Source organism: Mauremys reevesii, linkage group 8 (assembly GCF_016161935.1).
Source record: "Mauremys reevesii isolate NIE-2019 linkage group 8, ASM1616193v1, whole genome shotgun sequence".
NCBI lineage: Eukaryota > Metazoa > Chordata > Testudines > Geoemydidae > Mauremys > Mauremys reevesii.
Window position 1 is genome coordinate 45,593,213 of NC_052630.1, and position 27,995 is coordinate 45,621,207.

The following is a 27,995-nucleotide window of genomic DNA, read 5'->3' on the forward strand; positions in this document are numbered from 1 at the left end:
TAATATAAAATCAATATTTGTAATACAGTTCAGTAAGGTTTCATCAGGCTTTTTGATCAACCAAATTAAAAAGCAAAGGAAACCAACCAACCACACTCAAGGGTCACTGTGCATTCTCCAAGGCAGTTTCTTCTCTTTCTTTGTTTGGTGCTTTTATTTTATATAAATTCAACCAGGAGCAGATTTTCAGGTAAAACCAATATTGGAAAGTGTGGTAAACAGAGAGGGACCAAACCAAACCAAAATTCAAAATGATGTTGAGAGAATGAGAAATTCTACACTGGAGCAAATGTAGCCTCCTATTGAACTGCTTACATGTATGGGCCCAGATATTGAAATGTATTTAGGTTCCTAAAAGCTACTGATTTCAGTGTGAGTTAGGAGCCTAAATACCTTTGAGGATCTTGTCCATGTAATTACAGCACATACCTGGTCAGCAGGAGATTATGTGGTATGCTACAGTCACATTGATGTCACAATAGTGCTTGCATAATCTGAACTGGCTATCCTGGCCATGACAGAGTGAGAGGCCAGCTGCCTATCAGTACAGGAGCTCTTTGGAGAAAGGACTGGAGGAAGTGTTGAAAAGACTAAAACATGAATAAATTTGTGACTGAGCAGGAGGTAACCGAGAGAGGTAAGGGTCAGCACTGTATTTTCTAGATCCAGTCTATATTCACACACACATTCAGAAAGCATAGGCATACAGATAGATTAGTTGTAATGTTCTCCATTTCTATGACCAGAACCTCAGCTGATGTAAACCAGTGTTGCTCTGTTGTCTTCCTTGTAGCTGTGTTGATTTACACCAGTTCAGGACTTGGCCTACAGCCTCTGGAGCTGGAAACTTTCCTGAGAATCTCAGTTTGTATTGAATGTTATGGGGGAGGTCTCCCTACTTTTGTCCCAGGTGTTTTATGTTTATTATGTTTATTATCATTTTGTGTCTTCTGCATCCATGGAGCCAAGATCTAGCTGTGGAATCCTCAGAGATGGGGGAAACTAGAACAAAAAATGCAGAGGGACTTCTCTTCTGGCTGTCTAAATGAAGCTCTGCTAATATCTTAAATGCAGGATAAGAAAGCATGGGGGTCACACTTCTTAGCAACACTAGTGCTCCTAATCCCACACTATCACTACTGCAGCTAGATGGGCAGTGTAGGTTACAGTTAGGATTCAGTTTGCATCTGGGTGTTAGAACTGAAGGATGCAATTTGCATAAAGGATGGGCAATCACCTAACCTCAAGCAGTCTTTCCAGGGAAGGGGAAATCTTGTCAGTTCCTCTTTCATGCTTTGGAATGCTGTTACCATGGAGACAGATACATATGGCATTTCAGATTTCTTGTTAAATATTAAGGTTCCTGGAGAATTTCTGCCCACAGCTAAGAGATACATGGGAGATAAAATCCTGATTTTTTTAATACATCAGCTATTTCATAGTTTCATAGAGTTTAAGGCCAGAAGGGACCATTAGATCATCTAGTCTGACTTCCTGGATTTCACAAATCATTAAATTTCACCTAGTAGCCTTACACTGAACCCAAAAACTTGTCATCTGGGTGCTCAGGATTTTTGAAAATGAGGCCCTGACTAAGCAAAACTCTTAAAGCATGTGCTTAACTTTAGGTCTCTTCGTTGGCTTAGAGTTAAGCATGTGATTAGGATGCTGAATCAGGGTGTAGGTGCCTTAATATGGATTTAGGAGCTTAAGTTTAGGCAACCAGTTTTGAAAATTTGGGCCATAAAGTATTATTCTGTATGCGATCAAACCTCATCAACTGATAGTAAAGAGGGAAAGGAAGATTATTTTACAGGGGGATCTACTCGAAAGGAGCAAATTTTCTTCATTATGATTTCCCCCCAAACACATTGGGTCCTTCAGCACACAAACCTGGTCATCAGAAGGAAGGAAGAGGATTTACATGATTCCCAGGTCGTCTTCTCCTCACAGTGTTTGGGCACCTGCAGAATCTTTACTGGATAGTGAATTAAAGAGGCCAGCACCAATTTGTACCATCAATGGTAACCAACTGAATCCTTTTATTTAATTTCAGGTGTTTATAATGAGGTTGTTTCCCTCCTGGCACATATGGCTGACCAAGATAAGAACAAAATTGCCCTCAGGATTGCCTCTATAGCTAAGACCAAGCTGGCTAGTGTTGTGAGAGTTCTGCTGGAGAAACTGCAACAGGATGAGGTAGGGCAGTTTCAGGAAATTAAATCTGCTTTCCATGTATCCACACCAAATTCTGCCTGACTTCCTGGGGGAATGCATGGGGGTAATTCAGTATAGAACTTGGTCTGGTGCGCCATCTGTATTAATCCTTCTGTCCTCAGGCGTGAACTCATCATGCAAAATGCTGTTATTACAGATCAGGATGATATAATGCTCTATAAAGAGAGCATTGTCCTTTTACACACAGTGGAGTACATGGGTTGTATATAGTAAAAGTACACTAGAGGACTAGCAATAATCTTTTTTAATAATACTGTGCCCTTCTTTAGCATCTTCATCCAAAAATCTCAAAGCACTTACCTAATACTAGTGAATTAAGACTCACAGCACCCTTGTGAGAATGGTAAGCACGATCCCCATTTACAGATGATTTGTCACAGGGAATTAAGTTACTTGCTCAACACCACTTAGCAAGTTAGTAAAAGAATGTGAATAAAACCCAAGTGAACTGACTCCCTGCTCTTATTCCTAACCAACACTCCTTTCTTATGATGACATATTATTGAGATTATAGCACTGAAGGGACCTTATCTATATATTTTCTACTGGGAGAATTCTGCAACAAAAAAATAAAAATGATGTGCACAGTATTTTAACATTTCTGCAAATATACAATATAATTGCACCGGTTCAAATTATGTATTTCAAAATCCTTGTCAGCAAGTATGTCTGTATCAATACAGACAACAAAAAGGATTGAGGAAATGTTTTTTGACAAATAGATTCCTTACTATGCATATTAATACAGAACTCTGAGTAATAATTCATTTAAACTCACTACAGAACCATATTTCCGTCATCCCTCAGCTGCAGTGCAAAGGCTTGGTAGAGTCAGGGTAATGGAGGAGCTGAGGGAGAGGGAGGTAAATTGCTGGGAAGAAGCCTGGGTGTGAACTTGGAGGGTTGCTGGGTATGGGTGGGAAAAGTATGAAATGGTTTTTTTGGGAGGGCTGGGGAGGAATTGTTAGGGAGCTCCCCCCATGCAGACCCTGGCTGACTCCTAACCTCTCCCATTCAGTAAGGCACATCTGCCCCTGTCTCCATGTGTTCCTGCACCCCCATGGGTGCTTGCACACCCTGTTCTTGTGTTCCTCCACCCCTGCTCAGACACCCACTCCTCCCATCCCCATGTGGCTCTGTGCCCCACCCAACCACCCTCTGTCCCTGTGTAGCTCTGCACCTCCTCCCCCATCACTGTGTGTCTCTGAACCTCCCTCCTGCCCTGTAACCCTGGGTCTCCACTCCCATTCAGCCCCTCCCCCAGTCTGTCCTCTCCCACTAGCCCTTATGAGCAGAACTGAACTGCTTGTCTTGGCCTCCTAGTACTTTAATTATTTGAATTACTTGATTAATTATGAATCTCTTTTGGTTTTAAAGAATAAAATTGTTGCCTAATCCAGAGCTACTTGTATTACGTAGAGCTTATGTATTCATAAATTATCAGTGACAATTTTCAATTAAACAAATCCTCCTGACATTTAAAAATGAATGGAAGGAGCTTCTCCCCAGTGGAGCTGTGTGTTCTGGTTGCAGTTTGCAGAAGCCTCCTTTTCAAGCAGCACCCCTGGAATGTTTAGCTAATCGAGAGATCTGATTGGCTCTGAACATTCCAAAGGGCTTTATGACCTTGGCATGCAGGTTACCTAGATTTAGAGACTCCCAGGAGACAGAGATGGAAAAGATCTATTGGATCATCCAGTCCATTTCCTGCGACGCAGAACCATTCCAAATGGCCATTTTCCACTGGTTTGGCTAAACTAATTTTAAAGCCCCTAATGACTGAACTTCCACTATTTTCCTAGGAAGACTATGTCATAACCTTATAGACCTGTCTCACAGGTGAGGCATTTTCCTGTTGTTAAAGTCTAAATTGTATGTCTTTTTTTTAGTTTAATCCCATTACTCCTACTTTTACCTAAATGTATTATACTAAAAAATTCCTCTCCCTCCTTGATGTTCACACGCTTCACATAGTTGTATGGTATTATCATGTCTCCCTCATAGCCATCCTTTGGCCGCATCTGCCGTAGACAGTTCTTTCAGTCTGTCTTCAGAAGTAGAGGTCTGCTCGGGCCCAGTTTTGAAGCCCAACCTGAACTGGCCCCAAGCCCACTCACCTCACCTTGAGAGGGTTGAATAATTTTCCATCCTGGTCCCAACCCTTCCCCTCAAACCGGATATTGCCACCGCATCCTGCTTGTGGAGCCGGTGCAGCGGCAACAATGTTCAGCAATGGCTTCATCCTCTGACACTGCCCCCTGTTGTGCCGATCCCATGGGCTAAAGGAGGAGAGCCGACCTGACCTGAGCCCAAGAGAGTCAGTTGTTTTCTCATCCAACCTGAGCCTGATGCCTGTAGTCAGGTCCCATAGGATTTGGGTCAGGTTGCAGGGCTCTATTCAGAAGTCAATTCTGCCACCCCCCCTGCATTCTTTTTTGCTCTCCCACGAATTACTTCCAATTTGTTGATCTCTCTGGGAATGTGGTGCTAGAAAATGCAATAATCCAGATACAGTCACACCTTAGATGAACAGAGGAACTGTCGTCTTCCTGCTTTGTGCCATGATCCCTGTGTGGAAAAGACCCAACCCACATGGCTCTTTGTGGTAGCCATCACCCCTTGCATATACACGTTGACTTGGTTTTTCACTGTCACCCCCAGGGCACTTGTTGCTTCCCACTTTTCTCCTCCCATTATGTCAGTTACCTCCATTCCAGATGTGCTAGTTTGCAGTTTTCTGAAAAGAACCTTGTTCTTCGCTCAGGTTTTTAATTTCTCTTTATTTTTTTTCTGTCCCAGCTGATACTAAACTCCCCCATTTTTAGTATCATCTGTGAATTTCTACACTGATGGGCCTCATAAAAGACACCTTTGAGTGTGCGACTGTCAATGAAGATCTAACTGCTGAGCTAATTTCCCCTAGGAGCTGTTGAGGACTTACTGCGGGAGTTGGGTATTTTGTAATTACACATTTACCAATTCTGTCTGGAGTGGCTAGAGCAAGGGCAAGGGGCTCCTTTTTATTGTTGGTTTTCAATAAATGAAACTCGAGAAGGGGGCAGTGAAGGAGGCTTCTTCTGGCTTTTTTTCTCTGCAGGAAGATTAAAATATGTCAATTGTTCGGCTGCTTCTGAAGTGCTGCTAATGCGATGATTGTGGAGGGCATGGCATGTTTGACACCAGTTAAGCATGCTGGCTGAGGAGTCAGTGTGGCCTAGTGGATAGGACTCTGGATAATGACTCAGGAGACATGGATTCTCTTCCTGGCCACGGACCTGCTCTGTTCTGATAAGACTTGGGCTAATCACTTCATGTTTGGATTGGAAGCTCTTTAGGCAGGGGCTTATTTGTCAAATTACTGTGTGGTCATCAAGAAAAACTTTTCCCAATTGTTTGTTCTCTTTTCTGGTTTGTCCCCAGCAAAACAAAATAGGCATTTACTATATCCTGGAGAATGTGTTAGAGCAGGACACCGGGGGCCTAGAGAGAAGGCTAGTGAACAAAATTATAAGCCTAGCCTCAGAGCAGATGAGAGAGACTCGGGTAAGTTAGTTCTCCTGAGCTACTAATCAAAGGATCCAAAGCTTTAACTAATTAAAACTCTCTTTGGGGGGGGGCAGAGTAAACTATATACTGAAATGAAAATGTATTCTTCTGTTAGAGGCCCACACCTTCCTCCAGACCAAAGCCCAGGTCCTAGACAGCACTTGTGCACATGCATAAGATGGGAAAACTCACATGTGAAAGTTACACATGTGCTTAAGTGATTTGCAGGATCATAACCCGAGACACATGATATCAGACACAGAGACAGGCCTATGGTTTCTTAATGAGCACGTCTTTCCCAAAGTCTACTAGGGATTTCATTTTTTATACTGATGTTATGTGTGAGGTACTCTGATACTATAGCGATAAGTGCAGTATAAAGCCCTAAGACAGACAGAATCTGAGCTATCTCCAAAAGCAGCAGCATTGGATTTAGAATCTAGTTTGGCAGCAGGAAAACCCATGGAAAAATCCCTCTCTTGTTCCAAAGGAAGTCAGCCTCCTTTTGGGGGACAGTTTATTCCAGGAAAGCTCTCTGAATATCGTTGAAGCTGCCCAGTCTGTCTCTTACTACCTCCTTAGGGAAGGGGGCAAAATATCATGTGACTATGGTGACCAGTCATCCACCACAAGGAGCTACTAGTGAATAGTCTAACCAAGCAGCTTGCAAGCAACTCAAAGGCTGAAGATTGTTTTGATTCAATGAATATTTATAAGTAATGACTCTATCCACAGAAAGTTGGGTGGGTTCATTCACAACTTATGCACAGAAATTAGGACTTGACTCATCTAAACAACTCTGGCTAGTGCAGCCGGCTTCAGTCACCTCAGTCTCTCTCGCTCTCTCTCTCTTTTTTTTTTTTTTAGCAAGTAACAAATGAACTTAAAGTGGCAGCTAGTAACACCTTAGTGACGCTGGCACGCTGCTATTTCAATGATGTGATGTCTGAGCTGCGGTGTCATCTGAACCTGCCGGAAGAGTTTATTTTAGTTACACTGGGCAACCTGTCATCAGCCTATGGTATGGTAACTTCCATCTTTTGTTTCAAAGTTATTGTCTTTCATTTAAGGACAGGGGATTACTCTCTCTACCTAAAAATATTACAGCTAAACAGAGCTCTGCTTGAGTGTGTGCGTGAGTGCATGTGTGTGTGTGTGGAGAGACACAGGATTCACTGCTCTTGCTAGTTCTGGCTTCCAGATCATGAGCTATCCAGACAGAGGTGCAAGCTGTAACTTCTGCCCCTGACTGAAGTTCCTTAAGGATGGGAATGAGTGGAAGATCAGGTCCAGTGGAGCTCTTCTTCACCCCACTTCCCACCCGGCCCCAGTGCGCTCTCCCCTTACGCTGGGAGTGAGTTGGGCATCAGGCACAGCTGTGCACTGGTGGAGGATTCCCCTCTTCAGGGTGAATCCCCCACTGGGTATCAATGGCTGCTGTAAAGCCATCCTGCTCTGCTTACACAGTGCAAAATGGCCCAGGAGCCCGTAGCATCCTGCCCCACAGTGTTTCTAAGTGTGTTCTAAGAAGGCGGAGAGCAGCCGATTATCTGTCTTCCTTCTCTTCTGGCCTTTCTCTGCAGCACTTAAGTGTATCCGTTTTGTGAGAATGACCCTGTATGACATGGACTGCATGCTGGAGTTAGTCAACGACAGCAGGATGAGACAAGCATTTTGTGGTGGTAAGTGCCAGAACTTGCTATAGGTGCCCAAAATGGATACTTAGGGGGTTTTGGTACAATTGAAGTGACTGACCAAGTTTGCAAACAGGCCCTGCACTGTGCTCCCTGCCCTGGGTTGCACCAGGTACTGTGTTCCTTGGCTCCCATGGCACTCAGTGAAGTTGAGAGTGCTCTGTACTTTGCAGGGAGCGCTGAGCATTTGTAAGTTCAGGCCCTTTATGACTCATGGATATAATTTAAAATAAACAGACACAAAGGCTGAAGCTGCCCATCTGCCAGCAGTCTCCTGGGGGAGGAGGTGAAGGGAGCAGATTTCAATACTGTACATTTAAAAATCCCATTTCCAACTTCTTCACCCATTCTCTCCCCTTAGTTTCTTTATCATCATCTCCTTTCACCCTCTTTCTCTGTCTTCTCTTCCTCTCCACTTCTCTCTTCCTTTGCTTTTCAGGTGATGCTCAGTAAGGGGTTAATCCTGTGCCTTTGAGGTAAATGGGAATTTTGCCATCAACTTCATAGAGAACAGGATTGGGCCCTAATTCTCTTAGAAAGGACACTAGATACACCTACCTTTAGGGCAAAGTGCTCCCCACTATGTTCAAATCCCAGTAAAGCCAATGGCAGTTAGGGGCACTCAACATCTTTCAGACAAACTGTAACTCAGGATGAAATCATACAGTGTTAGGGTTAAATAAACAATAACTGCAGAGGACACGAGTCATTTACAGGAGAGCTTGCTGAAATATTTTGATTTTTAATTATATTTTCCATAATTTCCCAAATTTGATGAAAAACAAACCTGAAAAATGTCCATGACAATTTTGATCAGGAAGTGTGCGTCCAGTGTTTTGGAGCATCTAAAGAGGTGACTGAATTTTTCAGATATTTGAAAAATAGAAATGATTTTACACTTTGCAATTTTGAAAGAAAAAAACAACTATCCGTAAAGATTTTTAATTTAATTTAAACTGCTTTTTCAACCAGCTCTAATTAAGAGGTAAAAAGGAAGGGAGAAAAGATTTGTCTTCAAATGATGGTAATTGAAATAAGATTGAGAGATCTGCAAACTAAAAAGCCTTTTGAGAAACAAGACACGGAATGTGGGGGAAGAGAAATAGCTCAAAATTGATGTTGGATTTCAGCGTCTATTCCTGAACTAAGCAGTAGCTGCCATGGAATTGTAGTAAACTTTAGGCCTGGGTGTGTTCACTGATAAAGCAACTTCTCCTTGTTACCAATATGTCCTTTTCACATTGCCTGTCTTCTCTCCTTCCATGCAGTTCTGGAAAAATGGTCAAGAGCAGTAAATTTCTATTTCACCAACTGGGAAAAGTGCTCATTCCATAGAATGGATGCATCACAATTCTGCGATCCAATTCTTCCTATTTATGCTCATGTGACCAGCAACTGGCTGACCTGTGAGGAGCCGGAGGTGAGAATTGCTGGCTTTCTAAACCTTTAGCAGAAATTGTAACATTAAATTCTATGTGTCTGGCACTCATTGTGATGATGACATTTAATGGTAGGTCCTTTTGGATGGAACAGAGTGTCATGTAAAACATCTAAAATCCAAACATTTATAATGTCACCACAACGTGGAAATTCTGTCTGTACGCAGTGTACATGGATTCTAGTTTTATGCACCTAACGTGCAGATGAACGCGGGATAGTGGGCTAAATTAATTCCTCCATTCAGCCCCAGTGGAGTTCCAGCAGGGATGAGTTGGCCTAGAATGCATACTAATCTGGGGAATATTTTACCTGGTATAGTTGTGAGGTGCATTAGGATATAATCCTGAAAACCAACCCTACGAGTCCTGGTTCTTACCAGGAAATATTGATAGGCCCATTCCTACAGTGGAGCAAGGAAGGTGCACTCATTGGAAGTAGAAAAGGTGTGCCCATTGAATGATATTGAATGAATTCATAGGAACATAAATTCTGTGTCTCATCTATGCAGCTCAAGCAGGCTATCATCAAAGCCCTTGGTCCCATGATGAGCCTCCTGCTACACAAAGAAGGCCATCAAGATCAGCTATTTAAACCGATCTCATGGCTCCTTGAGCAATATAAGGAGAACACTGATGTTTTTCACATCACCAAGGTGAGGTACCGCTCCTTAAGGTAACTGTCTATGTGTCTGCATATATGAACTGCATGAGGAATTTGCTGCCAGTGGGGTTTCCTGGTTGAGACAGTGACTTGTTAGAAAATAAATATCCACACAAGCTCTGGGTTTGTACACGTGGTGAGCCAGGCAACAAGATCTGTAGGTAAATGCCTCTTATGAAAAGCATCCTCTGTTTCCTGGGGAGGATGATAAGGAGATAGAAAACAAAACACCTACCCCCCCACTCCAAAAAGATCCTCCCTCCTTGAGATTTCCCAGTACATCCTGTCAACTCTGCGTCTCTGTTTTAGTTCATAAGCTCCTCAGAGCAGGGGCTGCCATATGTTGTCTCTGGTCAGTACCAAGACAACTGTCATTGGTTGAAAATTAATACTAAGGAGGCTTGAGAGTCATTGCTTTGGATTATGGAACTAGATGGATCTAAAAGCATTGCCTGTCTATTTCATCTCCCGTTCTGTGCAGTGCTGTTGTAGCCATGTTGGTCCCAAGATATTAGAATGCCAAGGTGGGTGAGATAATCTAATTAAAGATATTGTCTCACTCCCGTTGTCTCTCTATTTCATCGACCCTGAGTACCACATAAGCAAGAAGTAAGGGGCCATATTCTGTCTTCAGTGGGGCTACACAGTTATAGCTGTCTCGTGAGTTCATTTACAACTTCTTGGTAGTGATATTTACTCACCATCTCTGTTGGTTGAAGCTTTCTGGTACAGGGTATGTGGTCACTTTTGGGGTTGAAATACCCATGATTTGGAGGGAACCAATGCATCATGGACTTGTTTGATAGCATCAGGGCACTACAGAACTGCTTCAATATAGTCAAATCTGTAGATGGCATCAGAGACATTCTGGAAACTTGAAGCAGCAAAGGAGAAAAGTGTTTAGATGCAGGAAGGAATTCGATTTTCACCTTTTTTATCAATAACCTGGCAGAGGACATAAAATCTTCCCTGCTAAAGTTGGCAGATGAGATGAAAATTGGGAAGTGGTAAAAAATGGAGAGGACAGATTCAGAGAGATCTAGATCACTTGGTAAACTGGGTGCAAACAAAGGTGCATTTAAATATGGCTGAATGTAAATGTGAGCATCTAGGCGCAAAGAATTTAGGCCATACATACATGATGGGGGATGCTGTCCTGGGAAGCAGTGACTCTGAAAAAGATTGTGGGGATCATGATGAATAATCAGCTGAACACGATCTCAAGCTGTGTCCAAAAAAGCTGAAAAGCATGAAAAGGGGAATCTCAAGGAGGAGTTCAGTGGTTGTTTTACTTCTAAATCTGGCACTTGGGTGACTACTGTTGGAATACTTTGTCCAGTTCTAGTGCCCACAACTCAAAAAGGGTGTTGATAAATTGGAGAGGAGATTGAGAGAAGAGCCACAGTGATTAAAGGATTAGAAAACATGCCTTACAGTGGTAGAATCAAGGAACTCAATCTATTTAGTTTAACAAACGGAAAGTAAAAGGGTGTGTGATGGGGTTTACCTACCCCACATTGGTTCAGCAGGGGTTAATCCTACTTTGTGGGCCGAGGAGGCCATGGCCCCTCATCTCTGCTGGGCATGCTTCAGCTGGAACCAGGATATAAAAGAGAACCACTCAGCTCAGTCTGGGATGGCTGCCGAAGGAGCAGAGGTGCATTGCAGGCTCCTGCAGAGACTGCCAGTGCTCCAGGATTCAGAGGCCAGCCGGTCTGTGGCTGCAACCAACGACCCCCAGCCACCCAATGCCAGAGATGGAGGAGAGACCACAGAATCCCTGAGTGGGAAGTAGCCTAGGTAGACTAAGCACTGATCCAGTTGAGGCACTGGGTTTTGACTTGGCATGTTTTGGAAGGATCCCCGCTGATTTGGTGGCAGATACCTCTGCAGCAAGACAGGCCCCTGTGCTGGGACCTTTGGAATAGGTAGGAGCCAGTGGAGAAGGGCTGGTCACTAGGCAACACTTCCCTGCCACAAAAGGTGGTTCTAATGACTTTGGCCACTAGGCCGCACTACCATACCTAGAAGGGGACTGCTATTGACTCAGGCTGTTGGGCCGTGAACCCTCACCGAAGGGCTGCTGCGCTGATCCCAACCATTAGGCTATGCTGCCCTAGGAGCCAGGACTGCTGCGGTGGCTAGGAGACTAGGCCAGCTGGGCCCCAAGATCTACTTCAGTTCCTCCACAACCTGGTACCACCTGACGGGGTGGACCTATCCTGTGACAGGGTGACTTCATGACAGTCTATAATATCTTACATGAGGGAGTCATGTTTTATAACGGGCTCTTCAGTCTAGCAGAGAAAGGTGTAACTTGATCCAATGGCTAGAAACTGAAGCAAGACACATTCAGATTGGAAATACAGCGTCCATTTTTAATGGCAAGATAATTAACCATTAGAACCATTTACCAAGGGCCGAGGCAGATTCTCCCTCACTGATAGTTTTTAAATTGAGATTGGGATATTTTTCTAAAAGCTCTGCTCTGGGAATTATTCTGGGCAAGGTCTGTGGCCTGTGTTATACCGGAGGTCAGACAAGATGATGGCAATAATCTGTTCCAGCCTTGGAATCCACGAATCCCCTGAATCTGCTTCAGTCACTACATATTGCTCCTGTGTGTGCCACCATCTGACTTTCATCCTCTGTTGCAGAGTCTGAGCCAGCTCTTGGAGGTCTCGGGTGAATATAAGATCCCTCTCCCTAAGACGAAGTTTCAAGCCATCTGCAGTGCTCTGCACAACCAGGTGAGAGGTGGTTTTGCTTGGATCCCTTGAGCTTAGGCACAGCAGATCTGAAGCATATTAACAATCAAAATATATGGAATGATAGTGCAGAGCCTGGGGACCGCCTCATGCCTTACTGATTTCTGCAGGCTCAAGAGTAAGCAGGTAGAGGTCTCATTTTCTTAGCTAATATCCAGCTCAGTTTGTAAAGCAATTTTACCATAAGCTGATTATCAGGGGGAGTCAGAGTTGTACAGTAAACACTGTGGCTGTGTCTTGATTCGATGAGCTCTGCTGTTCAAAACACTTAAGCTTCTCTCATCTAATGTATTGGACATTGTGTTTGATTCTTGCTGTGCATTCAGTACCATCCACCTGGGGTTCAGACCTCTAGTTGGACATGTAGGAAGTGGAAGCTTAGAAATTAATTGAACATTTTCTTTTCAATTGCTTCTGATTAGTTTTTCTTTGACCATTTCCCTTCTTCCCACAGCTCTGTTCTCAAGCTAAGCTGCTCAGCATGGAAAATCACACAGAGCTGGTCTATTGTATAGTTCAGCTAGGTAAGGGGAAGAGACTCTGAGTTACACAGTGGTTTCCTTGTAACTTCCTTTGTAAGGTATGGTAAGAATAAGAGTTCTGTTGTCAGTGAGGACGTGATTTCTTGCCTTGCAGCCCGTTCTTCTCCTGATGATCTGATAGCCTTTCTGCACTCTCAACTGAAGATTGAGAATGAGGCTGTTCGTGTGGCATCTCTGAATCTGCTCAGAGCTATTGTTGGTGCTGACTGTAAGTAACACAGGAGCAACTGTGCCAGCTGCCCTCTTGGCCGACATGCTGAGGGTTGAGTTGGGGACGTCCAGGGCAGGGCTGGCTTTAGGAAGTGCGGGGCCTGATTTGTGGGGCTTGTACTCACCGGGCGGTGCCCTGAGACTTTGGCTGCACTTCGGCAGTGGGTCCTTCACTCGCTCAGAGTCTTCGGTGGAACTTCAGCAGCGGGTCCTTCACGTGCCGCCGAACACCCAAAGCGAGTGAAGGACCCGCCGCTGAAGTGCCGCCGAAGACCCAGAGTGCTGCCGGGTGAGTAAAAATTTAAAAGGCCACTGGGCACGGGGTCCTGTTATGTGCGGGGCCCTCTCAGGCACGGAGCCTGATTCGGGAGAATCAGGGGAATCGGCCTAAAGCCAGCCCTGATCCAGAGCTAAAAGCATGAGCTACTATAGATTGAGCTAAAGAACCAAGGTTTTGTAGGCATGTCAGGGCTGTAACAGACTCATCGCCTCTGCAAATGGGACACAGAATCTCTATAACACACAGTCACCAGTGGTCTGGATATCCACTAAGGGATCAAATGCTGCCCTAAGTTACCCCCCTATGGCCACCTAGAAATCAACAGGTTCAACTAAGTGCTGAATGTAGCCCAAGATATTTTTCAACTTGAGATACAGAAGTTGACTTGGGGCTAATGCACATTAACAATAATCAAAAATAAAATAATACCCCGACTCGATAATCGTCAGTATTAGGCACTATAGACTAGATTCTGTGTTGTTATACTGTGTAAACACAGATTGACCTCAGTCTATCTAATTCTTTTATACTATTTCCATCATGGCAGTATGATGGCACTATTTATAGAACTGGAATTACTTTAGATTTACACTAGTGTAAGTGAGACCAGAGTCTGGTCCTATGTTTTCCCCATTGATTCAGTGTATGAGAGAAGCTTGGGACTATTCTTAAATAGGGCCTTTTGAAATCCAGATTCATTCCAATGTGGAAAGTGAGTGTGTGGAACAAAGAAGTACTGTACACCTCTCCTTATCTTTCAGTGCCCGAGACAAGACTGAAAAAGTTGCTGATTGTGAAGGCAGTGAAATCCACTTTCAGTGATCAGAATGCTACGGTAAGATTGTGTGTGGAGCAGTGAAATATTTCAATTTTTTTCAATGATATGGGATGAATGGACATCTGGGTGGAGCTTTCATTCAGATCCAGAGGAGAGACTGCAGACTAGAGAAGGCATGTCATTCTCCTGCCTGTGTTAAATGGATCCATGTTTATAAGCCAAGGAGATCAAATCAAAAGCATAAGGACTCTCATATCGTATCTCCTATCTCAGGCAGAAGGGATAACAATAACTCATGTGTGACATCTCTACCCTTTCAGGTGAGGAAGGCAGTTCTTCATTTCATCCGGAGGCTGCTCAGCTCAGAAAGTGTGGAGAACTGTGCAGCATGGGATATGGTAGCACATGTTTTCAGGGAGTTCAGTGTGTCCACCAGCAAACTGGTAAGGATTGGATCCATGATCTGTATTAACATAAACAGTTCAACTTTACAGTAAGTTGTTGAAGATCTTAGCTCTGCCTGGCCCCTTTTCTACAAAGTTGGAGCTTGTGGCAATACTCTCCAAGGGCCTTTTCTCTCTCTCACACACACACACACACACACACACACACACACCTTCAGGAAGGCTGCTTGTTCTCCTCGGGCCAGATTTGCTCTCCTTTACACTGAAATCAGTAGAGTCAATCAATATTTACTCCGGAGTAAGTAAGAGCAGAATTAGGCCTGTTGATAGAATCACGCTCACTACACACGAAATGACCAAGCTGGTTGGGGCATCAAAACAAATAGAGTGGATCCCCCTGGTTCTGCATAGTCTGAAAGCTTTTCCTCTGAGAAAAAAAGATGAAACAGTTTTTCAAATGTAAAGAAAATTAACCCTGTTGGGGAAACTCTTTTGTGTTCAGTGAATCATTCCCTTCACTTTAGGGTTTTCCTAAGCCTGGGATCTGACCCACCAGTTAGGAGTTTCTGTTATTCTCTTCCCTTCAGATGTTTGTGCACTTCCAGTGCAATATAAAAGCAGGCATAGGTCAATGTTCAAGATGGCTTTGTAAGAGAAGGACACTGATTCTCTAGCCAGTGTCTTGCTACTAGCTAATAAGTTCTATAGAGCTGTCTCACAGCAGGGTACCACACTTCTCACCCAGGCTATTCCGGAAGAAAACACTATCCAAATCCTGTGCACTGACATCCTGCAATGTCTGGACACCTCAGTCACTGGAATGACCCAAGTAAGTGACCTGTTGCTACTGCTTTTTGAAATAGGGACGTTCTTCCTTACTTTCCTTGTACCTCCCCACAAGGAAGCTTCTTGCACAGTCAGCATAATGGAGGAACAGCATGTCAAATTCATGTCAGGGATGTGACCCCTTCATCACGGAGTAAGTGGTTCACATTAGAGAAAAGATAGAAAGCAACTGAACTGGAAGGAATCATGTTGCAGAGATCTTCTCTTCATTCTTTCCACTGTCTGAGTGCAACTGCCCCTTAGGTCCCCCATGAATACTTCTGACATTTAGATTTGGTGATCCTGGATTTGAACAAATGCTGGGGCTGGGACTGTGCCTTCTATAGGTCTGTAAAGTTCTGGGTGAGTCGATGGTGCCATCTAAATAGCTCCATAATGCTCTAATGCAGGGAAAGAGGATTCATCTCTGGGTGAGAGCCAAATTGCTCACCAAAGAAGGCAGAGTATTTAAAAGACAGAGTGAGGGGGCATTGGACAGGTGGAGTGAGATGATGGGGAGAGAGAGATGAGGTGATAGGTAAGGGAAGGGTCAGTGATGAATAAAAGGAGAAGCTACATGAGAGGGAGGGATTCCGACAGCAGGATACTGGAGGTGGGGGAATGGAAATAGCTGCGTACTGAACAGTCTTGCTCTTCTCTGCAGGTGTTATGGCCAAGGCTTCTCGAATATGTGGTGCCAGCTCAGTACACTGGTACTTTGAAGCCTCTCTGCAGATGCCTTAGGGAGCTGGCTGAGAAAAAGCAGCAGGAAGGAGAAGAAGCTGCTTCCCTCGACTACGGTGGACCAGGTTTATAACAGGAACTCTTTCATTTATTCTCTCCAGGCACACTATGCAATGAACAGGTTCAGTCTGCTCCAGTTCTCTCATCTGCAATGAGAAGGCTAAAATGAGGGATGGTCTTGTGATTACAACATGGCCATGGGAGGGAGCTAGGAAATGTGGGTTCTGTTCCCAGCTTGCCACCAAAATTCTGATGTGACCTTGGGGAAATCACCTGATCTTTCTCTCTCAGCTTCCCCACTTGTGAAATGAAGGAGTAATTAATGCCAACCTCATAGAGGTGCTGTGAGATGGAATTCATTCATGTCTGTCAAGCATTTTGAGAAGCTCAGACTGAAAGCACTATGGAAATGCAAATTATGATCAACTGCATTCAACATTGGTGGACATGTTGGAAATGGCTAGGTGAATAACATCAGCAGGACTCTCTGAAAGTCTGGCAGAATTAATGATATTCTCTTTCTTTCCCTAGTGAAACTCCCTACACCCCAGGGGCTGCTGGCACGACTTCTGGTGAGTAGACCATGAGAATAGGTTTTCTGCGGAATGTGAAGTGGGACAGTTAACTATAAAAATGGGTTTTCTAGCTAGATGCTTGTAGACAGGCTGAGGAATGTGTATGATTGGATCTCTCTGTCTCTGCCCTCTCCTGAGACCCACTGTTCTGTATCTTCATACTAGCTAGAATGCTTTCTTCTTCAGGAAGGCACTGCAGTAGAATCAACAACTCTATTGTATGGTCTCCACAGTGAGAGAGTCTGAACTATTCCCTCCTTCAGGAACAAACTGGTATTGTGCTGACCAAACTTAGCCTGTTCTTTCTGTCTCACTGACAGGTAGTAGCCTCGTCCCCTTATGCAGGAGAAGGACACGGATGTGCTGCCTTGCAGTTACTACAGGCCCTGCACCAAAATATCCATGCAGCAGTGGGTGAGACGTGGGTAGTAAAGATCCCATCTCTGGTGCAGTACATTGAAGGTAAAGTGCTAGTTAGGAGGAGTGCGGTCCATGGAGCATAGAAGGGAAGCCAGAAAATGCAGCTTCGTATCGACATGTGTTGTGCCATTCCTGTTGCAGTATGTGGGAAGAGCGGGGAATTGAAATTGGGCTTCTAGGCCCTCACTTTTCCTTCATCTGGATAACTGTGAACCACTGGGGTAAATCTAGAGTTAAACCACTGAAGCCAATTCAATCCAGGCAGAATCAGGCCAGGAAGGTTTCAGCTGAATGGAAATTTTACAGCAGTTCCCCCCACACCTTTGCTAGGTTAATGTTTGGGAAGGTGAATTACACGTGAAGCTGGAGGTTAGTGAAATATTTTGGGGTTCCATATATAGTCTGATTTTGCAAACTGAATGTTTCTGAAAATTAAACCCCATGTTTACTTTCAAGGGTGATTCAATTAAAAAACCCAGAGTTTTTCTTTCTGTAAGGAAACCTAAGCCATAAAAACTAGGTTGGCCAAGTGAGTGCCCATGTAGACTCTAGGTATTGTGGGCCTAATAATGTCTTTCAGCAATTTTACAGTGGTATGAATCTATTGACCTCCTCAGTCAGTGTAGGCTGCGTCTACACTATGGGGTTATGCCAGCAAAGCTCCAATGACGTGGCTGTGCCATTGTAGTCTCTGTGGAGTATGACAGACCCTACGTGGAGCACAAACCCGATAGGTTTCTGGTGAAGGTCAGACCCCACAAAGTTCAAGTGGGTTGGATAGTTAAAAAAAGATTTAAAAAATGAGCTGTATCTTCCCTAGTTGTTGTTGCTGTACAGAGTCCCCAGTACTGCCTTGTGCCGACATTAAAGAAGGGTAGGTTAGAGCTGGACATTCAGAAACAGGGCCAGATTCTCAGCTGATGTAAATCAGTATAATTCCATTGACTTCAGTGAAGCTACACCGATTTACATCAAGTTAGGATCAAGTCCAGAATCTCTTATTATGCAGGAAAAGTTTGTATTCACATTAAACCCAGTCTTCTGATGTGCTGAACCGTTTTCTGAGATGTTAAGTACCCTCAGCTCCCATTAAAGTCAAAAGGAATTGGGAGTGCTCAGCATCTCACTCCTGGTGGGTTGACTGACCCTGAATAAAAATGCCAGCAGGGTACATAATATGATACTTTCTGTTGGTCCAGAAAAGAATGTTGGCGTAGGTCCCATTTAGCTTTGAAAGCCCAGGTATGTTACAGCTTGGCAGAGCAGGGGTTTTTGAAGGACTGATTGCAAAGGAGATTCCTGGGACGAGTCTTCTTGCTAACCTAGCTGACATCATGTTTTGCCTCCTGCTTCATAGGAAACACAGAGAATTCCCTGGACCACGCGCGGTGGGAGCACATGCTGCTTCAGGTACAAGATGGCTTTCAGCTGTATTGTCACAGCCCTCCCTCCCCCCTCCAAATGTATCAGCTGGGGAAAATATTAATGATAAACTATTCATTATAAGCAGAGATGGTCAAACCATTTCATTTTGTTCAGTGAAAACTGGCCTTTTTTATTTTCATGGGACATTTTCAATTTTTTTTTTCACAAAACAAAACAACCCAACCCAACCGGAAAATGTTCAGTTTTTTTAAACTGAAGTTGATTTTTTGGGTTTTTTTCATTTGCTTTCCTGTTTGTCTCCTTCCCCCTGCCCCCCTAATCCTCCCCCCGGCTTTTTCAGTCACAAAGTGGAAGAGGGGAGGAAAGGCCTGGGAACGAGGGATAAAGGGAAGGAAAGGGGGAAAACAAAACTGAATAATGGTCATTTTTGATTTTGAAGAGCAAAATATTTTTGTTTCTTTCACTTTTCATGTGTGTGTTGAAAAATCAAGAAAACAAAAAAATTCCACTTGTTTTGTGAAATGGACTTACCATTGTTCAACTACTGGGAACAACACACAACTTAACCAGAAAACCAGCATGCTCATGGTGCTAATGCACCACTGGGGGACATCGAAAGGATTTTTTTTTTCTCTTTGCCACTCAAAAGAAAATTTGCTGTGAGAAACCCCAAAAGGAAAAGAGACAAGACAGGGTTTGGTGACTGTATCTCAGGGAGAAGCCTTTCTGCTCAGAAAGAGCTCTTTGCAACCTTGTGTAAATCCAGACAAGGAACATTTTGATGGCTAGTGCTGAAAATGAAAGGAAGGGATCTAGTGACAAATATGCCCCAGAAGGTTTGCAGTTCCATTTGGGGTTGGATTACACTCTAGAGTTCCCCATTCCAGATCCAGCCTCCTTTGAAATTCTTTGGGCTAAAAAATCAAATAAGATCTGCTTTTACAGATCCAGACTAACACGGCTACCCCTCTGATAAATAAGATTAGGTTTTCTTGTGAGGTTTCTATTGTTTCCTGGCTGCTGTTCAAAATTCGGGCCTGAAACAGCAAAGTGCTGAGAGTTACTAACCTCTGGCTGACTTCAATGGGAGTTGAGGGTGTGACCCTGGGTCCTTTGGGTGCCAACTGGCTGAGGCCACAGAATTCCCAGGATTCCCTGGATCTGATCTCTATATAATCAAAGGGTGTCATGTAAAGCCTTTACTGGATACCCGTGCCACACGGCTCATCATAATCATTGCACAGTGACTGGATGGATAATATATAAGGTGTTATGGTTCCATACTGAAATTGATGCTTTTAAGGTCTGAGTTGGGGCTGGTCACCAGAAAATGATAAACAAGTTTCTTTCAGGCAGGAGATGCTTATCTGCCTGAATGGCTGTATGTAGATTGAGTAATTATTCACAAATGGATGCTAATCAATAGAGGAAAATTCTAATCAAGTGATTGTGAAGTCTCCAGAGGTGATTTGATACAAGAAAAACAAACAAAGAATAGGGGTACCCTGTTTACAAGTGAAGAGAATGGATGCTTGGAACCCTATCTGGAGGTCCAGAGGTATCCAGCACCAGGTATCCTTCACCTATTGGACGAACTGCCAGCTGGCTTGTCGTATGAATGGACGATGACCTTTGGTCTGGGTGTTTCATGCTGGGAGAGAGATTTGGGGGAGCTATCCTTTGTGAGACAGGGGAATGTTTGGTTATCTAAGTTTAAGCTCTAGAAGTGTGTTATGATTTTATTTTTACATAACCATTTGTTTACATTTATTTTACTTGCTGCTTCTCAACTCTCTGATCTTTGTCAATTGAACTCTGCTTGTTTTCACTATAAATGTATCTAAGTGTGTGAAATGGAGCGGTGACGCTGAGGTGGAACTGGTAAGGTGGTGTGTAGCAAACCTATGAATTCTGTGAGTGTCCAGTGGAACAGGGGCTGGACATTGTGGGGCTGCAGAGAGGGCTCGGCGGTAGGACCATACCGATTGCTTATCTGTAGAAGGATAGTGGAACCTGAATGGGGTGAGAAGGGCGTGCTTGTATTTCCTGTGGCTGGCAGAGCACAGAGAAGTCTTCCTCCATGCTATGGGGAAGGTGGTAGTGAGGTACCTCACTACCCTGGAGACCCTCAGGAGGTGGCATAAAGGGTCCATAGCACTTCAGAGAAGGTGCCTGGTCCTTCATAGTCCAGGGCCCTTTGTTCAAAGTTTACTAGGCCCATCCTCCATCCACCAAAAAATCACTCCTCAATGGTCAGATTTCTTGGCTCCATCTCATTCTCCAATTCACTGTCCATCTGGGTTTGGGGACTGAGAGGAATCATCAGACAAAGGTTAAAGAACAACAGCAGAGGAAGTCTGGGTTGTCGATGTTTATAGTTCTCAACAGGGAAATAACCTTCCCATGACACCTGAATATTGGAAAGTTTACAAGAGAGAACAAGGAAGAAAAAAAAAACACCAAACAAATAAACAAACAACCCCCACAACAACCCCCAAATTCTTGCAATTTGCCATCTGCTATAACTCTTCTTTTACACTCAGTTCCTAAGAACATCTCTGGCGATGATAGATGACAGTGCCTGGAGCAGCCAGATAAGCCTTGAGTTGAACCAGCAGATGGCCAGCTATACCAGCCCTTCCCATGAGAAGGTTTGTTCTCTGTTAAGGCTTAGTTTCTAGTTAATTTCCCTTGAAATTCTGATTGGGGGGCTGCATAAGGCTTCTCTAAAGGCTTCATTACTTTATATTTTATTCTGCATATAAAATTTGTTTTTACTTGTTCCCTGCTCTTCTGCCCCCCTGCCCTTCCAATATTTGCTTGGACAGGCTGCTTGTCTGTGCTGCATTGGTGCTTCTCTGGCTGGGCTAGATGATGGGATGTTTCTGCAGTATGGGTGCTTGGACTTGGCTATCTTGTTCTTTCCTGAGTGTTGCTGAGCTGGATCTGTACTGACTGGCACGTTCTGTTACTGGTATCTCAGTGCTGGTTTCTTTCTTTCAGAGTTTCCTGTATAAGGCGCTAGGAACGTCCTTAGCAGTTTGTCAGGACCTGGGCCACGTTAAATCCCAGCTTCATAAATTTTTGACAACAACAGATTATATGGATGTCCCTGAGACACAGGTGAGGACTCTGTCCCTCTCCCCACTTTACCAAGTAATCCCTGAATGCTCCCTGTGGGGCTCAGCTCTGAGCTGGCCTGGGACAGATGCCATTTCACTTCATATCCTCTTCATTGCTGTTCCACTCAGCCCCCGCTGCCCATGGGTCTGATGCCTGACTGGCGCTTTACACCGCTTCAGCTGAAAGGAATGGACTCGTGGGTTAGATCCTAACCAGTATTTTTCTTGGGTGACAGGGAGTCATTTCCATCCTCGCATTCTCTGCTGAGAGCCACTTGGACCTCACCCTGAACGCACTTCAGGAGTTTGGGGCTGCAATGAGCAAGGTTAAGATTTCTGGGTTCATCAGCCGCCTGAAGGTAAAGGATCCAGGGGCTTCTCTCCAACTTCCTCTCCCTCTAAAGCAGGGGCAGCAGCCCCGGGGTAGTGTCTGCTCTGCTCAGCTCGCATTGTCCCCCAGTGTGTGCGTTCTACGGGACGCCTGCAGTTAAGCAGAGAGGAGCACAATCTGGAGCAGGGATTCTCATGTCATATGGCTTGAGCGCCCCTCCCATGCACAATGTGAGGGAACTAATTCAGTGGCTTGCATGGAAAAGCATTTAAGGTATTTTTAGCGTTTTTAATGCCAATTATTAGCTGGAAATGAAGAGGGGTTGCAAGCAACATGTGGCCAACCAACCTGCTTTAGGTAGACCACCAGTGGGCTACGGATGACAATTATGGAACCTGTGATTTAGAGCAGTGGTTCTCAACCTGTCCAGATTAGTGTACCCCTTTCAGGAATCTGATTTGTCCCCAGATTTCACCTCACTTAAAAACTACTTGCTTACAAAATCAGGCATAAAATTATTAAAAATTATTAAAAAGCACATTATTACTGAAAATTGCTTATTTTCTCATTTTACCATATAATTATAAAATAAATCAACTGGAATATAAATATTGTACTTGCATTCTTTGTAGTCTGCAGTAAAACTAGGCAAATAGCTAGATGAGTTGATAAACCCCGTGGAAGACCTATGCAGACCCTCAGGGGTACACAAGTAGCCCTGGTTGAAAACCACTGATCTAAAGGCTAGAGCAGGAGACTAGGCCTCTGGGTTTCCACTGCTGGCTCTGCCATTTACTCACTGTGCAGCCTTAGGCAAGACATTTAGCGCCTGATCTTGTACCTACCAGTGTCAATGACTAAGCTCCCGTGTACTTCACTGCTGTAGGTTCAGCATTTTAGGCTCTCTGTGTCAAAGTTACCTAGTGGGAATGATGGAGATACTAATATCTTCACACCTCACAGTTATTATATATCTTAAATACTTTTGTAAGTGGTTTGAGATCTTTGGCTGAAAAGAGCTTTGCAAGTGCAAGCTGCTATTGCTGCTGTGATGAATTGCTCTGTCAGCAGCAGATGAGAATTCCAAAGCAAAAGGAATCAGAAGAATTTTCTGATTGTCTAGGACTACCACCAGGGGAAAAGAGGCAAGACTCGCAGCACCTTGATGCTGACCTACAGCAACGTGGCTGTCCATGCTCCAAAAGATCAACTTCTCTCCCGAGTAGAGGCAGACATCACAGGGAACATCCTTCTCCATTACAGAGCCAGTTGTCAGGTAAGAGCTATTGCGTGATAAGTGTCACATAACTCAAATTTAAAACTGTAATGGATGGAGTGTGAGCTGTCACATGTTGTATCATTTTTGTTGCTCTTCTTTGTATTTTCTCTAGTTTTTCTATATTCTTCTGAAATTCTGTAGACCCCAGCTACACAGTAATTCAGATGCAGTGACACTCAGGCTATTCAGAATAGCACTCTAACTCCCCTCATATGGATGTGTATCTAGCTCTATCTTTTACTACCCAAGAGAGACTAGTGCTAGCCTGTATTTAGTTGATTTGCTGTCACACTGTTTCTTGGACTCACTACTTCCCTTATCTCTTATCTGTCGTCTTGTTTGTCTGTGTGCTCTGTTATTTCTGTTCCCCAGGTGCCTGACTGCTGGTCCTGACTCTCATCTCAGTGCAACCTCTCCACGTCACTTTGCCATTCAGTTCTGCCTTGTCTAACTGAGACTCTCACTTAGGCATTGCCAAAAACAGTTGAACCAAACTGAGATCTTCCAGTAGTTCACAAATGCAAATATTACGGAGGATGGCCCCTGATATTGGCCTCTGGAAAACACCCCCTCTGGATACCTTTCCTGCCTTTTGGAAGATTTAACAATAGTGATTTCTCTCTGCTCCATATTCACCAGCCAGGACATTTTGAGATTGTGTGTTATGTGGGACTATCTACATTGCTAATAGCTGTTTTGCATTTTGTTTTTCAGGTGCTGGGCATCACTGTTGCGAACAAGGTACATTCTAAATAATCTGCCCTCAGCTCTTGCATTTTCTATACACAAGTTGCTTGTTTAAATTGCACAGAGCTTGGTTTCCTTGCTACATCAAGCAGGAGTTCTGGCTGCTCTGGTGTAAGTGGGCCTGGATTTATTTGATGAACCTGGGTTTTTTCTTCTTCTGAGGTGGGTGCAGAGCCAGAGTCCTCTACCTTCTTGGGGTCTGGGGACACCTCTCTCCTTCCTTGAGGCTAGATTTAATTCCTGATCTTTACCATCTGGACTCTGGTTCTTCTCTCAGTTTCTCATCCACATCCTCTTGTTTCTCCTTCTGGATTATGTAGGATGTGTACCTAAAATTAACACTCATCCACAATGTCATGGAGATTAGCTGTGCCATCTTGGAGACCAGAGGCTCCCAGGAGTTCGAATTCTCTTACAAACTGGAGCTCCTTGGCTACATGCTGGTGAGTGATTAGGAGCTTTGAGGACTGAAGTACATGAGAGTTTGCTGTAATGTATTGAGACTGGTTTTCCAGGGAGATGATATTTTATCCATTGGCTGTGACTGTACTACTGCAGTCTCATGAGCTACCTGCATGGCACCCAGAATGCTGGGTCCACTCTGAGCTTGGCAGGGATGCTGACATATTGTGGGCTGTAACTGGAAGGAATGGCTTGTGTCTGGTGAGTTCTCTTTCTGTCCTCTGTATAGCCTGCAGATGGCCCTATGGTCCATTTCTGAGGCAGAGAGCCTGCTGGGCACGGTGTCTGTTTATTCCAGGTCTGGCATATGGCCCTGTTTCAGGGTGTGAGAGGAAGGCCTCTCTGCCTTTCAAATCCATTTCCCATTTTTTTATGTCCCTATTCATGCATTTCAGGACTTCATTAAAAGGAACCACTGGATTCCCTGGCATCTCCAGTTCGCTACAAGGCAATTCTTGCCGTTGGACATCTGAGGTAGGCTATTTTCTGCCATATTTCCTGGCACTGTGATGCCTTCTAATTTTGTTAATTCATGAGTGTCAGGTTGGGAGCAGTCTAATGCCTGCAGGGTTTGGCTCACCAGGGCCTCCCGGGGGAGCAAGTGGGGCAATTTGCCCCAGGCCCTGGGCCCCGCAGGGGCCCCTATGAGAGTTTTTCAGGGCCCCTGGAGTGGGGTCCTTCACTCCGGGGGCCCTGGAAAACTCTCACGGGGCCCAGGCCCCCGGAGCTTCTTCTGCTCCGGGTCTTTGGTGGCAATTCGGTGACGGAGGGGGTGGTCCTTCCACTCCGGGACCCACCGCCAAAGTGCTGGGTGTTCGGTGGCATTCCCCGTCGCCGAAGACCCCAGGCCCCCTGAATCCTCTGGGTGGCCCTGTGGCTCACATGCTACTCACCAGCAGGACTTTAATTCTTACGGATTTGAATGTGTCCATTTGGGGGTTTGTGCTTGAAAGACACAAGATTGCAGGTTGTGGGGCATGCAGTAAAATGGAGCAGAGTTCAGATGGGGAGGGAGGTGTCTGGCTAGCTGGCAGGGGGAAGGAAGCTTGTGGGTTTCTCTAAAAAGGGGACTTGAAGTTTTAGCTTTACTTCTAGATGAGCCAATACTTAAGAGAGGTGCAAAGTGAAGGCTTGTTCGCATTTGGGGTTCTAGATTGGGACAATCTCTAGTCATTGGATCTGTTTCTTTTACTTGGAGTTGGTACTGAGTCTAATGCATGACTTTTCTCTCTATCTTTCTTCTGCCAGCAAACTCAAACCATCTCTGACCATGGAGGAAAACCGTGAGCTCCTGGATCAGTGCTTCAAAAGTTTATTTCCCCTTCCTCCCTTGGAGATGATGAAAGAGGAAGGCAAGACAGAAAAGAATGCTCTGCTTATACAAGTACGTGACAACAATTCTTCTCTGGCACCATCCACTGTATTTCTGCCCAGCAGGCATTGGGTGATGGCAGTCACACATGGCCTCCCTGGCAAGGTTATGGTTAGCTTTCCCCAGCCCACACACACAAATGATCTGTGCTGAGCCTCACTCCTTCTCTTCTGGTTTCAGTCACTCTACGTGAGGTCCTTGGAAGCCCTTGGCAAGCTAATGGAGACTTTGCTGGAGGAAGAACCAACCACAGACTGGTTCCAGGAAATGTTTGAAGTGAGTAGACCATTGAACTGTGGTGGAGATTGTTTCTTGTGTTACAGCAGGGAAGAGTCAGAGATTTAGGGGGGTCAAGCTTCAGTTGTGGAGGAATTTTCCACAATGGAGTGAATTTTAGGGAGAAAGCACCAAATTCTTCCTGGGATAAGTGGGCATGTGCCCCATTGAAATCCACGGAAGCTATGCCATTTTCTGCCAGGGCTGGATTGAGACCAAGTTCTTACAATGTCGTTGACACTACTTGGAGCAGCAAGAAAATCACCACTGCAGTAGCCAAATCCAAGAGAACCAGTTGAAACTGATCAGTTCTTCTAAGAGGAATTCATGAATATTGAGTTAAGCCCTGTGTATGGAAACTCATTCAGAGGAGACTTCCTGTTCCTCAGACATGAACAGAATATCGTGAAGAGCTGAGAGGTGGGGAGTTTGATGCACCTTCAGTATAAAAATGCAGTTATAAAAGGAGCCCAGCTGAGGGGACTTCTCTGCTCTTATTCAAATTAATAAAAAGAAATGCTCCTTTCTGTCATTTTGCCACTCAATGTGGGAGAAGGTGCCCAGGAAACAGACCACAGCAGCAGACATCAAACAGCATGCAATGTGCTAGACAGCTCCCATCAGACAGTCTACAGCAGACGTCACATACACGGGCCCAGATTCATCTCTCATGTAACTCCTTTGGCTTCAATCGAGCTACAGTACACCAGAGGTGAATCTGGTCCCTGGGACTTGTCTAATGGAAGAGCCCCTTAGATATACGTGTAATTCCTTTGCTACATGGAGGTCAGATGCTTTGGAGAGGGATTTTAGTGACAATTAAACCTGTTTAAGAGGAACTTTTGGGAGGGATTTTCTGGTACTAACTCTGTCCATTCTCCTGCTCTACCAACAGCTCCTAAGGACGTGGTTCAGTTCAGGGAAGGAGTGGGAGAGAGAGAGGGCCTTGCAGGCAAGCACCCAGCTGCTGACTGCCTATCAAGAGACAGTTCATAGCACAGTGAGTATAGCCGTACTCTTCCTTGAGCTGACTTCCCTGCTTACATCAGATCTGACACTCAATGCAAATGCATGAAAAACTCTTCCAGGACAGCAGCTGGGATCTCAAGGTGACTAACATCCCTCTGCTTCCGTGAGAGAGGTTTACACAACAATGCGGTGACCACACTGCGGGCAGACTGCAAGAAGTAGAGGGAGACAACCCCCAAACTGATGGCTTATTCTATCATTAGATTCACCAAGTCAACAACAAAAGAGCTTCCACCCTAGTTAACAAGATGCCAAACACGGTCCCCTTTTGGCATTCCAGACCTTGGCTCCCATCTAAACGTCCACGTCTTGGAAGAGGGGGGAGGGGTAGCTCAGTGGTTTGAGCGTTGGCCTGCTAAACCCAAGATTGTAAGTTCAATACTTGAAGGGGCAATTTAGGGAACTGGGATAAAAATCTGTCTGGGGATTGGTCCTGCTTTGAGCCAGGGGTTGGACTAGATGACCTCCTGAGGTCCTTTCCAACCCGATATTCTATGTCTAATATAGTGAGGGTTACTGGAAATCTGATTCACCATATGTAGGTTTCACTGATCATAAAGGACCAGATACTTACCCCCAGGTCAATGCGAATCTCAGGTCTTCCCCAAATATCACGCTGTCAGCCAATCCTTAATAACTAAAATCTAAGATTTATTGTTAAAAGAAAGAAGAGAGTTACAAATGGTTAAAAGATCAATATCCAGACAAGTGACTTTCAATGTTCATAGTTCAGGATCACAACAGTGATGGAATAAACTGCTGGTTTGTAAAAGTCTCTCTGGAATCATCCCAACAGATCAGTATCCAAAGGCAGCTTAGATGTAAAGTCTGTTTTTCCAGGCATTTTCCAGGTTCTTCCAAATGATT

General features: G+C 44.5%; 2 protein-coding genes and 1 long non-coding RNA gene across 3 annotated transcripts; all 3 read left to right on the forward strand.

Annotated features, from left to right (window-relative positions):
* Positions 1-502: 502 nt before the first annotated feature.
* LOC120370286 (maestro heat-like repeat-containing protein family member 2B) lies at positions 503-13,006 on the forward strand. Its single transcript, XM_039484734.1, has 9 exons — positions 503-637; positions 2,057-2,199; positions 5,659-5,781; positions 6,652-6,805; positions 7,368-7,466; positions 8,747-8,898; positions 9,427-9,570; positions 12,236-12,328; positions 12,983-13,006. The coding sequence occupies exons 1-9, from the start codon at positions 598-600 to the stop codon at positions 13,004-13,006; spliced, it is 972 nt and encodes a 323-aa protein (XP_039340668.1). The 5' UTR covers positions 503-597.
* Positions 13,007-14,577: 1,571 nt separating this feature from the next.
* LOC120370744 (maestro heat-like repeat-containing protein family member 2B) lies at positions 14,578-24,622 on the forward strand. The gene is made up of 12 exons (XM_039485861.1): positions 14,578-14,599; positions 15,282-15,389; positions 16,050-16,194; positions 16,661-16,701; positions 17,025-17,166; positions 18,482-18,534; positions 21,054-21,161; positions 21,514-21,633; positions 21,869-21,991; positions 23,087-23,239; positions 23,957-23,983; positions 24,310-24,622. The coding sequence occupies exons 2-12, from the start codon at positions 15,381-15,383 to the stop codon at positions 24,442-24,444; spliced, it is 1,056 nt and encodes a 351-aa protein (XP_039341795.1). The 5' UTR covers positions 14,578-14,599; positions 15,282-15,380; the 3' UTR covers positions 24,445-24,622.
* Positions 24,623-24,882: 260 nt separating this feature from the next.
* Positions 24,883-26,060, forward strand: LOC120370023. Its single transcript, XR_005583566.1, has 3 exons — positions 24,883-24,925; positions 25,700-25,835; positions 26,004-26,060. It is a non-coding gene; the product is annotated as an uncharacterized LOC120370023 (long non-coding RNA).
* Positions 26,061-27,995: the final 1,935 nt, after the last annotated feature.

Excerpts from the sequence above, each read along its gene's own strand:
- LOC120370286 (XM_039484734.1), top strand. The coding sequence starts at position 598 with ATGAATAAATTTGTGACTGAGCAGGAGGTAACCGAGAGAG. Across the intron at positions 2,200-5,658 it reads AGAAACTGCAACAGGATGAG|CAAAACAAAATAGGCATTTA; the intron begins GTAGGGCAGTTT and ends GTTTGTCCCCAG. Across the intron at positions 8,899-9,426 it reads TGACCTGTGAGGAGCCGGAG|CTCAAGCAGGCTATCATCAA; the intron begins GTGAGAATTGCT and ends TCATCTATGCAG.
- LOC120370744 (XM_039485861.1), top strand. Across the intron at positions 16,702-17,024 it reads GGCTGCTGGCACGACTTCTG|GTAGTAGCCTCGTCCCCTTA; the intron begins GTGAGTAGACCA and ends TCTCACTGACAG. Across the intron at positions 23,984-24,309 it reads GCATCACTGTTGCGAACAAG|GATGTGTACCTAAAATTAAC; the intron begins GTACATTCTAAA and ends TGGATTATGTAG.